This window comes from Empidonax traillii, unplaced genomic scaffold (genome assembly GCF_003031625.1).
Source record: "Empidonax traillii isolate 1590-97213 ecotype Southwest subspecies unplaced genomic scaffold, ASM303162v1 scaffold149:size904812, whole genome shotgun sequence".
NCBI lineage: Eukaryota > Metazoa > Chordata > Aves > Passeriformes > Tyrannidae > Empidonax > Empidonax traillii.
In genome coordinates, this window is record NW_020955342.1 from 462,720 (window position 1) to 476,636 (window position 13,917).

The window sequence follows — 13,917 nt, forward strand, 5'->3', positions numbered from 1 at the left end:
CCCCCCCCCCCCCCCCCCCGGGAAAACCCCATATCAGCAGGGTTCTAATTGTAAAGTCTATTCAACAGGATCTATTATAATTCTTTAGTCTGTCACTGATTTAACTAGAAAGTCCTAGGTGATGAGGAATATGTCTTCTTTGGAAGGAAGAGACATCCTTCAAGGGTCATCTCTTGGACTCTCCTCTCTAAGTATTTATATTTAGATAATCTATGAAAGTAAAAAAAAACTTAAAAAAAAATAGAATGAAGACTCTTACACTTTCTCTGTCCCCTAAGTATACCCCACTGAAGAAAGACCAAGTGGCGTTTCAACAATATGTTATTACTCCCACAAACACAAGCTTTTTTATACTGGGTGTGTCCACAAGGGCTGACTGAGATTAGGGATGTCACTGACTCCCAAAAATGTAACGTCTAAGCAATTAGGCTGGCAAGAGAAGGAGTGACATGCCTAAAGTCACACAATGCGTGACAGTACAGAATCCTCACACAGGTCACATGTGTAGGGCCACTTCTGTTGGATCACAGCTCTTCTCCCAGGCATCTGACAGGGCTGCTTGCTTTCAGATCTGTCTTCTGAGGTAAGTAGTTTTGTGCTATTTTGAGGCAGAGTACAAAGTAAAGAATTATAACCTCTACAACGGACGGTGTCTCACCAGGGTTTGCCTTTGCAGCATGAAGTCTTAAAGAAGAAAGGCAACCTCAAACTTTTAGTATTAAAGGGAACAACTCTGTCTTAATTTCCTGTGGTTTTACATGAGATTTGTCCACAAAGGAACCATCTGTCACCATCTGCTTGATTTTCTTGATTTATTTTTTTTTTTTTAGATGGTTTCACAGTATTGGTATGTGAATGTGCCTCTCCACACCCCTCTCAAAAGGCCAACTCATTTCTTCAATAGATTTGCACCTTGAGTGAATTTTTTGTGCCTTTGAGGTGGAGTGTACTTTTCATCAGGCACTGCCTTTCTTTGTTAAATGCTGGTCTCTGGGAGCTGCCTGGAATAAGGAACAAAACACCCAAAGCACACAGTATCTCAGATTATTTGGATCCCTAACAAACATGGAGCTCTTCAGGAAGCGGGGTGGCTTTGGAAGGGGCATTTGACATGCTGAAGGGAGTGCTCTTACTCCAGGTGCTTCCAAGCTGGAAGTTGTAGTTTGCACTGTGAATCTTACAGGAGCTTTTTGCATTATTAAAACTACACAGTTTTGGAAAAAAAACCAAACAAACAAACAAACACACAACACACACACCAAAAAACCCCCCTAGAAAACCCTAAAGAATAATGTGAGAAATGAGAAATACAAAGATGTGATGCATAGACCCAGACTTGGAGATCCAAAAAAACCCCAAAACAATGGCATGAAAATACAGCAACCTTCCAGGATCTGAAGGGGGCCTACAGGGTATATGGAGAGGGACTCTTTGTCAGGAATGGTAGCGGTAGGACAAGGAGTAACGGGTACAAACTAAAAGAGGGGAAATTTAGGTTAGATATTAGGAAGAAGTTTTTTAGTGTGAGGGTGGTTAGACAGTGAAACATGTTGCCCAGGGAGGTTTTGGATGCCCGGACCAAGGCAAGGTTGGATACAGCAACCTGGTCTAGTGGGAGGTATCCAGGCCCATGGCAAGGCAGGGTTAGGACTAGACGATCTCTTAAGGTCCGTTCCAACCACCCCTTAACATTCAATGATTCTACAGAAATTCCCCCCCCCCTTTTTTTTTTTTTTTAAATTTTTAAAATTTATTTTCATTTTTTGGAAGCCTTCCAGGAGGACAGCGCTGGCCACGCGGTGGGAAAGACACCCGCTGCGGGAGGAGGGGGCTGCGAAGGGCGCACCCCCGAACGCCCCCGAGGAACCCGCAGCGCCCGTGGGAAAACGCCGATTTACGTGGCGGTCGGGGCGCCTCCGCCGCCCGCGGCGGGGAAGCGTCGCCTCCTCCGCGGAGCCCCCGCACTGCCGCCCCGCCGACACTGAGGGAGCGCAGCGGGGGTCGAGGGCGCACCCGGCGGGGCGGGACGGGACGGGGCGGCCCCGAGGGGCCCCGCGGAGGGCGGGCGGCCCCGCCCCGGCGGCGGTCGGAGCGCGGCCGCCTACAAGCCCCATGGTGCCGCGCGGGGCGGCGGCGTGTGACGCGGCGGGAGAGGGGGCGGCGGCGGCGTCGGCGGTGGCGGAGGGTCCGTGTCTCCCCTGCCGCGTCCCCTCGCTCGGCTCGGCGGGCGCCATGTTGGCTTGAGCCGAAGATGACAGGGGGCGGCTGCGGGCGAGGATCGCGCTGAAGGAGCGGCACCTCCGGCTGGCGGCGCGGCCAGCGCGGCTCTTGGGGGGCGCCCGGAGCGGCCGGCGGACGAGGCGGGGGAGGGAGGGAGGGAGGGCTGAGGAGGCGGCGGCGGCGGCGGCGATGCGAGCGGAGAGCTGAGGCTGCGGGAGGCGGCCGCCGTCGAACGCCCCCCGGCCCCCGCCGAGTGCCGCGGGGGAGGGCTCTCCCCTCCGGCCGCCCTCCCTCCCCGGCCCGTGTCCCCGCCGGCGCTGTTGGATGCCGCACAGCGCCTAGGGGGGGCCGCAGCCCGGCGTCCTCCCCAGCGGCCCCGGGCCCACCCCGGCCCTCCCGCCTGCCTGCTCTGCCGCCCAGGGCAGGAGCCAGGTCCTGACTGCACGCCCGGGTCGCCTGCGCTGGCTTGAGGAGGTGACTTGGACGCACTATTATCCCGCGTGAATCATCCCGTCGTCATTTGCCGAGGCTGGGAGAGAAGGCAGAGGGAGAGAAGGGGGGAAAAAGCCCGCACGCAGCTCATGTGGCGGTGTAGTCCTGCTGCCTGGTCTACCTGGCACCGCTGGTGCTGCTGCCGCCGCCGCCGCCGCTACTGCTGACGGGGATCTGCTGCCATCTCTGGTCTCCCGCTGGCTCCTCCGGTACAGCCCGGCACCGCTGCCCCTGGATATCCCTGCTCCTCAGCCGGCCGCCTTCCCCGCTGCTCGCCGGGCACCTCTTTCGCGTAGGGGACGTGGAAGCTGCTGCCTCCGACACTGACACTGGTTTTGCTTCTTGAAGATCTCCGGCGGGCTGCTCTTGGTGCTCTGCTTTTTTTATTTTTTATTTTTTTTTAAGTTCATTTTAAGCCTTTTAGGGTAACATCAAAATGTCCAGCAGCGTTCCAGCTGATATGGTGAGTCTTGGACTCTTTATTAGTACTATTATTATAGAATAACGTTTATTTCGACCTGGTTTTGGCAGAGAAGATGGAAAGAAGGGTGTGGGAATTAAAAAAAAACAAAAAAGTCTCCGTTGCATATTTCAGGAACATAAAGTTCCCAGTTAATAACCCCCCCTCCAGCCCCAGATGCTGGTTCCGCTTCGCTTTTTGGTAGCGGAGTGGGAGATCTGCAGCGTCGCCTCCTGTGTAGCAAGGGAAGGGGGATACCAACGCTCCCTTACCTATGGCAGTCAGTACCTGACTGCTCACGCTTGCCTCGTGTAGCACTGCTGTTCACCCCTTCTGAGCATTTTTTGGGGAAGATAAATACGAAGTAGAACGTTCGGGATTAATTGCTCGACATGTTTTTTTCTTTCTTTTTTTTTCTTTTTTTCTTTCTTTAAATACCTCTTAAACTTGACTTGTATCTTGCCGACGCGTTGTCTTTCGATGTTGGTGGGAAGTTAAATCTGTTCACTTGCTGCCGGGTCAAGAGCGAGAGAGAAATTCTCGTGCGCTTTATTTTCATGGCGAGGTTCTTTGTGCACTAGCTGCAATCTGGACATTTTTCAAGGGCACTCCTAGTACTTCTTATGGCGGACTGTACTTCAGCTTGCATTGGATACTCGGCTCCGTACATTTAAAATAGGAAGGTATAGCAGGGTTTGAGGAGGTAGGGCGAATCAGATCTGCTAGGTAATCATCCGTTCAGCACGACTTTCTCCATTTGTATATATTTCCATAAATGAGGATATATTTCCATAAATCTCTTAATTTGGGAAAAATAAAACCCCAAACTTGTAACTATAGTTGGGTATGTTAGTTCTTTATTCTTAGACCAGAATATTTTCATATATCTATCTCCACACGACTGTTCACATTTAAAGGTACTTTTCTCCCTCCCCGCCCCCAAAAGCAGAAGACTTTTATATGTTTGGGTTTTTTTTCCTTTGAGGATGAAGTTCTGTTTTGAGTGTAAAACCTGCCCCGGTAGTGATAACAGCAAAATCGAGTAGCTCTTGTTTCAGTCATATGTATGGCAAGTGAGCTGTTGAAATAATGGTATCCTTTTAGTTGCTTACTTTAAGTGTTTCCTTCTCAGCTTTTGTACAGCAGTCACAATGAGTAAATTTTGACCAAAAAAACCCAAACCCAGTAAGATATTTGGGATGATCGAACATGTTTATAAGCTTTTTCTTTTTCTTTTTCTTTTCTGCCTGCTATAAATAAATTTTGATTCTGCTGGACGAAAAGAGCAATGAAAGAATTTAAAGTCAGAGGCAATAATCTCCTCAGCTATCAGTTTTCTCATATTTCTTTTTAGTCTCTCTCTCTGGCTCTTAAAGCCTTCTGAACCCCCTTCTTGCTTGCACGTGGCTGTCTAGCGTTATATCACAGAAATCCTCGCCTTGGCTGTGGAGGATTAGATGCAAATCTCTCGGTGCTGCTTTTTAAGTTGCCTGGAGGAGTCCCCTGACTGTGACATGAAGCGCACTCTTCTTCCCTCTCACCCTGGGCTGAGCTGCCACCTCCACACTCATGCTAGGTCCTGCTTGCCTGGCAGTCGCCAGGCTGCCACTAGGCCTGTAATGTTTGACATTTGCTACAAAAGATACAGATGTTAAGAGAGGTAAAATACAATTTTGATTCTATGAAAACTATTTCCTTCTGTTGTTACAGTGTAATGAGAATACCACTGCCGGGAATAGCTGGGCCTAGTGCTGCTCTGTTTATTCAAATCAGGAAGAAGCTTGTTATACATAGTGATGTTTAAATACTGAGTCATTACAAAAACATTTGAATGAAGATGTTACCAATGTCAATAGAATTTAACTGAATAAATAGATATATGCTGTCCTGGATGTATTCAGCCCTGCCTTGGTATAATTTTTCTTTTGTTTTCTGCATTATTAACTGCAGTTTCTCTCTGAAAGTTTGAAGTGTCTTGTGGAAATTCCAGTTATTAATTGCAGCTAATAAATATTACTTTATAGAAAGAGTGCTTGAAAACTCATTTTGGGTCTCCTTTTGTCACCATCCTCCATATTTCAAAGAAGCTTGTTCAGGAAAGAAAATTGAATTGCCATTTGTTTGGTCTTTGAAGAGGAGCACTTACCAGGCTGTCACCTTGTTTATATATGTTTTTATTTAATTTGTAGTTTGCATTTCTCTTATCTATCCACTGTGTAATTTGCAAAATCAAAAAATTGATTACCCATTTCTTTAGGAGTTGGCATCAGTGTGATGGAGTGTCACGTTATGAAGACTCCATTACACTCAGTAAATCTGCTATGAATTACATAAGTATTGTAATGATTATGTTTGAAACTGTTTATGTCAGATTCATGAACTAACCCTCTCATAATAATAGTATTGTAATTGCTGCTTCTTAAAAATGTGTTAATTTGTCTTCCTGTCCCACCTTTGACAATGATCTGCTCTACATAAATTTGTAGTAAATTATCTGATCTTCAGCAAGCTTTGTATTTGTAAGTAGGCATAATTTGACCCAGTCTCCTGTTCTCTGACATTTAGTTGACTTCTTTCCAGAACTGCAGCAGATTTTACCATCTAACCATTTCAACATCACTTCTTAAATAATTAACGCAGTACTTTATAATTTGCATTCCACTAATAAATTGGATAGTGACACACACATTCCGGGTATTGTAAGTTTGTGGTGCATTATTCCTTAGCAATGTGTGCTACTTATGGGTTAAAACTGCACTCCTGGTATAAAACCTGCTAATATTGACCTCTCTACCTGAGTAGTTTCATGATCTTCCTTAGGACTAGACATGTATGGGGCAGTTCTTGAAGACCATACTGCATATTTAGAGCCTAATTTGGTTCAGTTTTTCACTGGTGACTGTAGTGGCAACAGGGCACCTTTGATTATGTTCTGTAATTTCATCAGGTAATTTATCAGTTTTACCATTTGGGAGCAGTTAGACTTTGACTGTGAATAACAGCAGGGTTGTTTGCAAGTTGTATTTCTTTTGTAATGATAAATAGACATGAGGTGGTTTATGGACTTCTGAAATTGATCACACTGTTTTTTTGAGTGGACTGAATGAAAACGGTGTGATATTTGTTAAACCAATGTATCTGGCTATTTATAGCTATGAAAAACTCAGTTCAGTCAAGAAGTTATTCCTCAGTTGAATAATCTGTCAAACATATAAAGGTTTTAATTTTAATTTTTTATGTGCACAGCTATTGAATCCATATGCTATACTTAAGAGATGTAGGTGGTATGGGAGAGATTATTTTTAAGAAAACTGAATCTTTGGTGTGAGACAGTTGCAGACACACAAAAGGATGGAGTATATGATCTAAAATACTTATATGTTTGGGCAATATTAAAGGCGGTAATAGGTGGAAGAACAACAAATAGAAACCCTGCTCAGTTCACTCCTTGTTATTGTCAGCATCTTTAAAGGAAATGTGTAGGTGCATGTTCTTTTTTAGGAAATTTAATATTTAATGGTGATGAGTAGTTTACCATATATAGGGACCTTCTTTTTCATCCATATTAGTGGAGGCTAACGGTGGAAAAGATTTGACTTGTAACTGATGCTGCATCAGTAGGGGAATCTTGGCATCCAAGAATAAGGTTCAGACAGGAAAGATTCAGAGGAGTAGCTGGTTGGTTGGCAGCTGAGTTTTGTTATCCATTCAGTCTAAACACTCATTTAGGAATGATAGGTGTACTTTGTTCACCTATTTTAATGTATTGTAACAAAATGTGAGAAGTCATGCATCTATTCTTCTGTTTTAGCTACTTTTCATTTTGCCTTCAGTATATCCTTTTTCTGGTTTTGAAAATTAATGTATTCCTAGTAGCCTTTGTGCATAAGTCATAAGTTAATCCCCTATGTTTTTTTAACAATAAAAGTCTAATTATTTATCTGTATTTTTGTATCCCTCCCACATGTTGGAAGTTCATTACATTCTATGATAAAAATATCTTATTGAGTTTTTCTGTATGGATATATTTTTCCTTCCCCTTTTTGATTCTTCACAATTGTTTGCTGATTTTAACAGATAGCAGTAGCCTATATTTTGCCATTTTCAAGTGTTTGTTTTGCTTCTTTTGCCTCTTCTTGGAGAAGGAATCGGTGGGATTTGTGTTCGAAAGAATAGCTTGAAGAAGCTTCTTCCTGGCTCAGTGTATATTGAGCCAATATATATGACCAGTTGAGCCGTGTGTAGCATATTGCAGTGCTTCTTGTAACAAAGTGAAGAACCTCCTTCTCTGTTATCTGCAGCAGTGGCCAGGGATAACCTTAGCAAAGCTGATATTGAGTGTATATATTTGGGTATACTCCAAAATGATTTGTATTTATCATTTCCCCCACCCACGTGTTTTAGTTTCACAGATTAAAAAATGTCATACCTATTTATCTAACAACCAAAAAGAAACATCTTAGTAACGAGTGACATTTTTATTTACGGTATTGCAGTGGAAACTTTGTAACATACTAACACATTAAACATACTCTGAAACAATGTTAGCTGGTCCTTCTCATTTGCTTTGGGGCTGAGCAGCTGCAACCTGTGAATGGAAGGCTGGGCCTTGGTGCAGCTCTATACTTCAGATGGAAGCGTAGGCTGCTGGTGTAAACTGTTCCTTCCTTCCTGCCACCCACCCTTGCTGTTGTTGTTACCTGAATTGGTTTCTCTTTGCTTTTGTTGTTTCACTCCATGAAATTCTGGAGGGGACGTGCACTGAAGGACATTTAACTCCTCCCTTGTAGGGAATGCTGGGAAGCCAGTAGTAGCTGCTGGCAGGTTCCAGCAGGACTGAGAGACAAAAACCAAATGCTGAGTATATCTGAGTGTGGTAAAATGATCACATCTACAGCAGGAACTCAATTCTGCATGTTAAAAAATTTACAAGCATCGTCTGTGGTAAATGGACAGGTCAGTCAGGGCCTCAATGGGGACAAATTGCACCTCTTAGATGTGGAATTAGGAACAACTTCAGGTATGTGTAGTCTGTGTTTCAGCTTGGAGCTTGTGACTGCTGTTTGTGCATATATAAACCTAAATTTTAGATCATTCATGTCCCACTCACTTCCTTGGCTTTGTGTAAGGCAGTAGTAGGAAGTTAGCCTGACTGAATGTGGTCCTTGCAGCAGACTTGGTAAGCAATATTTTCATGATAACAAAAGGTAAACAAAATGACTATGGGCATGCTTTGCTGGGTTATTTTTGGGAGTTCTTCCTAAGTATAACTTTTGTTGGAAGCCATGATCATGGCATTTGCAGTCAGTGGGGTTTACTTGTTTTATATTTCTGGTCAGCTTTGCTACTCTGTAAAAGTCAGAATGTAAACTTTTGGTGGTGTCTGTATATCTGCTTATGCAGTAGTGAGCAGAATGGAGACCTCAGATCTGACTTAGCCTGTGAGTGCTACGCTAGCTTGCAGGAATCCAGAAATATCTGGAATGTGACTAATCATTCTTGTGGTTTTATGTAAAAGAGATAGTACAGCTTATTTTCAGTCTCTTCTGAGTACAGTATTGGATCCACTGGTTTGGTTATTATTTTAAGTATGGTGAAAGGTGTTGCTGCTGAGCAGTACTCTTTCTCACATTAAGTGTGTTTTTGCAGCAATTAATTGAGGCTACTGAAGTAGCAAGCATTCCCTGCCACAATTTTGCATGCATAAACTTCAGCTCATCATAATTGTTAAGGGATTATGACTGAGTACACTGTTCTCATTTTAGAAGTTGTTGAAAATGAGCAGAATGTCAATGAGAAATTTTAAGGTCATTATTCTCATGTAAAATCTAAACTTTGATACCCCAGCTCTTCACCAGTTTCAACATAATTTAGAGGTCTGTCTTTTTGTATTCAGTTATTGTTAAAAATTATCCTGTAAATTCTTCTAGAAGGACAGCCCTTAATTTTTGACAGCTTCTGTTATACATATGTTGCAGAACATCTTAATGCAATGACTGGACCATTTTTCTCTTGGTATACCTCCAGACAAATAGAAAGTCACAGATGTACCACTAAGTGTTGCAAGCATTGATGGTGAGAAAAGACTGAGAGAAGAAAGCATGAATAATCGAGACTCTTCAAGAACTGGTAAAAGAAAAGGTTACTTAGACATCAGTTGAGGTTCTACAAACAGTACTGTGTACTTCAATATTGAGGGGAGGGGGTGTATCTGAAAAGAAATTTAAAGGGGGAGAAAAGTTGCTAAACAAACTTTCTAACAATATAGATAAATTATGTAGAAGGTCTGTTTGTTTTTGAGAGCAATACTTAAAGAAAAAGTTAAGACCTTCTCATTTGTAGGTCTGCTGGGCCTCAAAAATATAATTATGCAGAAATACTTAAATGATGCAGCTGACAACTCATATATTTGTGGAAATTTAGTGTATTTTGTGGTCACTAACTGGGAATGTGTTTAGCTGCTTGACAGAGGAAAAGTTTATTGCTACTTGTAAACCATCCACAGTGAAGGCCCGCTCTCAATTCATATAGTAAGACTTCACAAGAATGTTAAAAATCTGATTTAAAAAAGAGTGTACATTTCCCACAAATAGTACCTTTGTATAAAATGAAGATTTGGCATATTGAACAATTATGACACTACCATCGGTGTCTTTTAGGGTTTTTTTTTTTCTACTTTCTATAAAGAAATTCTAAAATAGCTTGCCAGTGACAGGATTACGTTTGTGGGTTTGTTTTGGTTTGGCAACTCACTTAAAATTATTTGGGTGTTTCAGTTTAGAGTTAAATGGAAAGCTTGTGGCAGAGTTTAGCCGAGACTTTATTCCATGACACTGTTGTTATGGAGACAGAAATAAACAAGAAACTCTTTTGAGTTTTATGCATCTGATATAGACTAACCAAGTAAAACCAGAGATTCTGTCTAGGACTTTGTTAAGTTTGTTTTACTGCTACTTTAAAAGAAATCTGTGCCTTAGTGGGATGTAGGTACCAAAATGATACTTCCTATTGAACTGCAGGGATGCAATCTGGAGGTATTTTTGTTGATGTCTGCCTACTGTGACTGTTTCAGTGTCTCTTGAGAGCTGGCACAGGTTACTGTTCAGGCCAGTCTAATTAATGTCAATGACTGGGGCCACTGCTGAGGAACAAAGGTGGTCTTATCCTGGAGTGCTCTTTAGCTGCAGCTGAGGATCTGGATTTTGATCTGTAAATCTATTTGCCATTTGGATGAGAATGAAAGCTTAGCTCCTTTTTTTTTTTTTTTCTTTTAAGGATGGTCCTGAGCTCTTCTGTAAGCTCTGTGATCTTCGTTATGCAATATTAACTGTTTCATGTTGCATAAGAAATTATCTCAAGCACTTGATAAAAGCGGGAGACCAATTTCAAAATAAACACAAGGAAGCTATATGTGTTTTTCTTTGAAACTGAAAAGAACAATATGTTTCTTCTCAAAAAAAATAGTACTTCAAAGCCATGTACTGTAGTATTGGTTCATATCTCCTCAGCTAAGTTAGGATATTGTAATTCTTTGTGGTCTGGCAAAGATCCACATCATCATTATCTGTTTCTGATACTTAACATATACTCTAGATGGTACTACTTAATCTGTCCCCAGAATCTGACATATGTTTTTAATATGGAGAAATAATGGAGCAGTGATAAAATAGTGAAGTGCATGTTAATCAAATATCTTTCATAGCTGAGGTTGTAAATTTAGGATTCTCTTCTTAAAAGTAGATTAGTGCCAATCTACATGTGAATATATGTGGCATATACTAGTAAGTCTCAGGAAACTTATTATAAGTTACATTACTATAAAATAGTTCTTCTAAAACAGCAGTCCCTTTCAGTATTTATTTTAAAATTAAATATTGTCTTACATTTTTAAGGCATGTTTACCTTTTATATATGTAAGAGAGAAAGCTTTGTATGCTCTTAAAGTCTGAAGTACCTAGTTGCAGTATTTTCTTTTAATTGTAGAATTCATATTTTATGGGCATTAACATCGAAATTAAGTTAATTTTTGGAATAGTGTTGTGTGTTTGTATTTGATGCACAACACATTACTTAGGGCATATTAAATGTGAGTATTTACATCATTTTTCCCGTGAATGAATATGCTTTTAATCTGTGCAGATGAGTTACACATCATAACAGTTGTGCAGTGTGACAGTGAAAGCTTAGCTCTCACTTCTGAATCCAGGTTATTGATCTGTGATGGAAACAAACTTGATTAGACTCGCATGTTTTACTGATTTCTACTTTGCAAGCTTGTATAGCTATTTTTGGCAGTAAACCCCAAACTCTTGGAAAGCTTTATTAAAATGTTTTACGAGTGTGGAATAAATCCCCATTTGCTAACTCCATAAGATTCAGTGATAATGAAGTTAATATGAAATCACAGAATTCCAGTACCCATATTATAACACCTAAGTGTTGATGAGGATGTAGTGTATGTTTATTAGAATAATTAAAAAGCTGTTCTCTCAATAGAGTCTCTTATGAGGACTTCCTAAGTTTTTGCTTGCATTAATTTTCTGGACTGCAGCGTCCTATACTTAGCAGGACTAGTTGTGGCAAGGCATTATGTGTTTTGTACCAAAACTGTGCCGTAATGTGTATTCTTTATGCTGTGGATTTCCAAGAAAAGCTGTTTTAAAGACCACCTGGTTATAATTCAAAGATGTATTAAGTATTTTATGTAAGGTCAGGTCTATGCTAATTCACTTCAAGCTCAAGTACAAAGGAAGGAAAGCTTTTATTTCACACACGCACAAAAAGTTAAAAACATACTAGTGAGTATTTCTAGCTGTCTAGACAGAAGGCTGGAGTTTTAAGGTACAATATATTAGGTCTGGCACTAAGGGAACAGCTTGTTACCAAGATGTTTGACTTTGTCTTGAGCATCTCATTTTCATAACTAATGGCAAGATGACTAGGAGCTCTTATTAAAGAGGAACCGCTACTGAGTTTGGTTTCTGTCTTCTTACTGCCTCTGGCCAGTATTTTTCCATACGAATCAGGATTTCATGTAAGTCTGAAAATGGGTAATTTTTTATTTTTTTTCCTTCAAATTGCGTATATTTAAAATTATTTGGAGTTTCAAAGTAGCCATTGTAGTGGGTGGAATGCTAGGTAGACTGTAAGTGGGGTTGTAGTGAGGGCTTGGGTGGAAGTGGCCATGGGTAATTGCAAAATTGTCTTAGTTTGGAGAAGGTCATGTTGGAGTTGTTTCTTCTCACTAGGAAGGGAGAAGGTGGTTCAGAGGATAGCCAGGGAAATCCCTATGGAGGGATGCAGTGCAGTTGCAGTATACTTCTTGTTCCAGAATTCTCAGGCAGGCACTTGGTGATCCTAGCTTATGTGCTCCTTGCACTTAACTGCAGGAGGTAAGTAGGACTTGGAAAGCTTTTGATGGGGAAGTTTCGGTGGGGATGGACTCCAGAGCCACAGCTGTAACTTTCCTTGAATTACCTATGAAGAGTGGGACATCTCTCTGTATAGAGCCTGGCACACAAGCTGAACTTGTCTTTCAGTACAGATTTTGTGGCTTTTCAGCAAATACAGTTTGTCTTGTATGTTTTGCTACTGTGAGTGTGGTGCACGTACCATAGCACTACGTATGTCATACATGGAAAACTCACATTAAGAGGGAACTCCTTCCACTTGTAAAATGAAGTACAAAACCAGTCCCAAATACCTGACTGTTCAACACTTTTTATTCATCCTGTGGTGTAAATGTTTAATTGTCTCTTCTTCCAGAACCAGGTGCTTTTCCTCACCTTATTCAGCGCATCCTCGTTGATCAGAGACTGGATGAGTGTCTTACCTTCCTGTACTGCTCAAAATTTTCTTGGAAGATAAGTCTTAATCTTCACCCTTCCCGTGATACTAGTCTCCTTAACAAGTATCTAATAAAAATCCATTACTTTTGGAAAATCTGTGGGAGAAGAGTTTATTATTTATCAAAAATTGTGGATATTGTGGAAATGTAGTTTCACTTAAATATACTTCTTATGCTAGATAACTCTGCAGCAGAGTTGCAGGGAATAAAACCTAAGAGTTTCAAGTGCAGTTAACCAAATAAAATTCAAACAAGATCAAGACTTTGGTGGGGTTTTTTGTTTGGTTTGGTTTGGTTTTTGTTTTGGTTTTTTTGTTTGTTTTCATAGTGATTTTGGTTGATTGGTTGGTTTTTTAATGACATTTTATATTTTAGCTAATTTTTGTTGACATTTCTCAAGCCTGTGCTGCTCTGGTGCATCTTCTGTGCCTGTCAATCTCGATTGTTCAGAGCATGACTCTACCGGCATTTGTTAAGCCAGTGTGCTCTTTGCTGATGTGAAGAGTTTGTTCCAAAAGAGTTCTTGTGGACAGTGAGTTAATTATAATGAGGCAAAAGTCAATAAAATATTCTTACATTGAGATGTGCTCCAAGAACATTTGGAGACAGGTTGTAACTATATTCACTAGTTGTAAAAAGCAAGTTTTGAGGCTAATGCTTTAGAGAAAGCTGGTTTTCATACCAACTCTATTTAGGGTTATGTTAGTATTTCTTTTCGCTCTCATTATTGTTTGAGAATCACATGGTTTTGCTGAAGTGTTTTTGTTGATCTTTCAAATAACCTGAGAATCTGAGCACTTTATTATCAATTATTGCCTTAATGTAGCTGTCAATTTTCATTTGCCTACTTTTCAAATAGCATGCTCTGAGTTTAAATCTGAAACAATCTTATGAGAAA

General features: G+C 41.2%; 1 protein-coding gene across 2 annotated transcripts in view; it reads left to right on the forward strand.

The window, feature by feature from the left end:
* UBL3 (ubiquitin like 3) overlaps positions 1-13,917 on the forward strand; it is a 62,240-nt gene that overhangs the window by 3,979 nt on the left and 44,344 nt on the right. Inside the window, exon 3 of one of the 2 annotated variants that reach the window (XM_027884570.1) lies at positions 2,695-3,175. In XM_027884570.1, the coding sequence (XP_027740371.1) occupies positions 3,149-3,175 (27 nt within the window). In that variant the 5' untranslated portion in view covers positions 2,695-3,148. Of the gene's footprint in view, positions 1-2,161; positions 3,176-13,917 lie in introns of those variants that run through there. The other variant, XM_027884569.1, reaches the window with a different exon arrangement.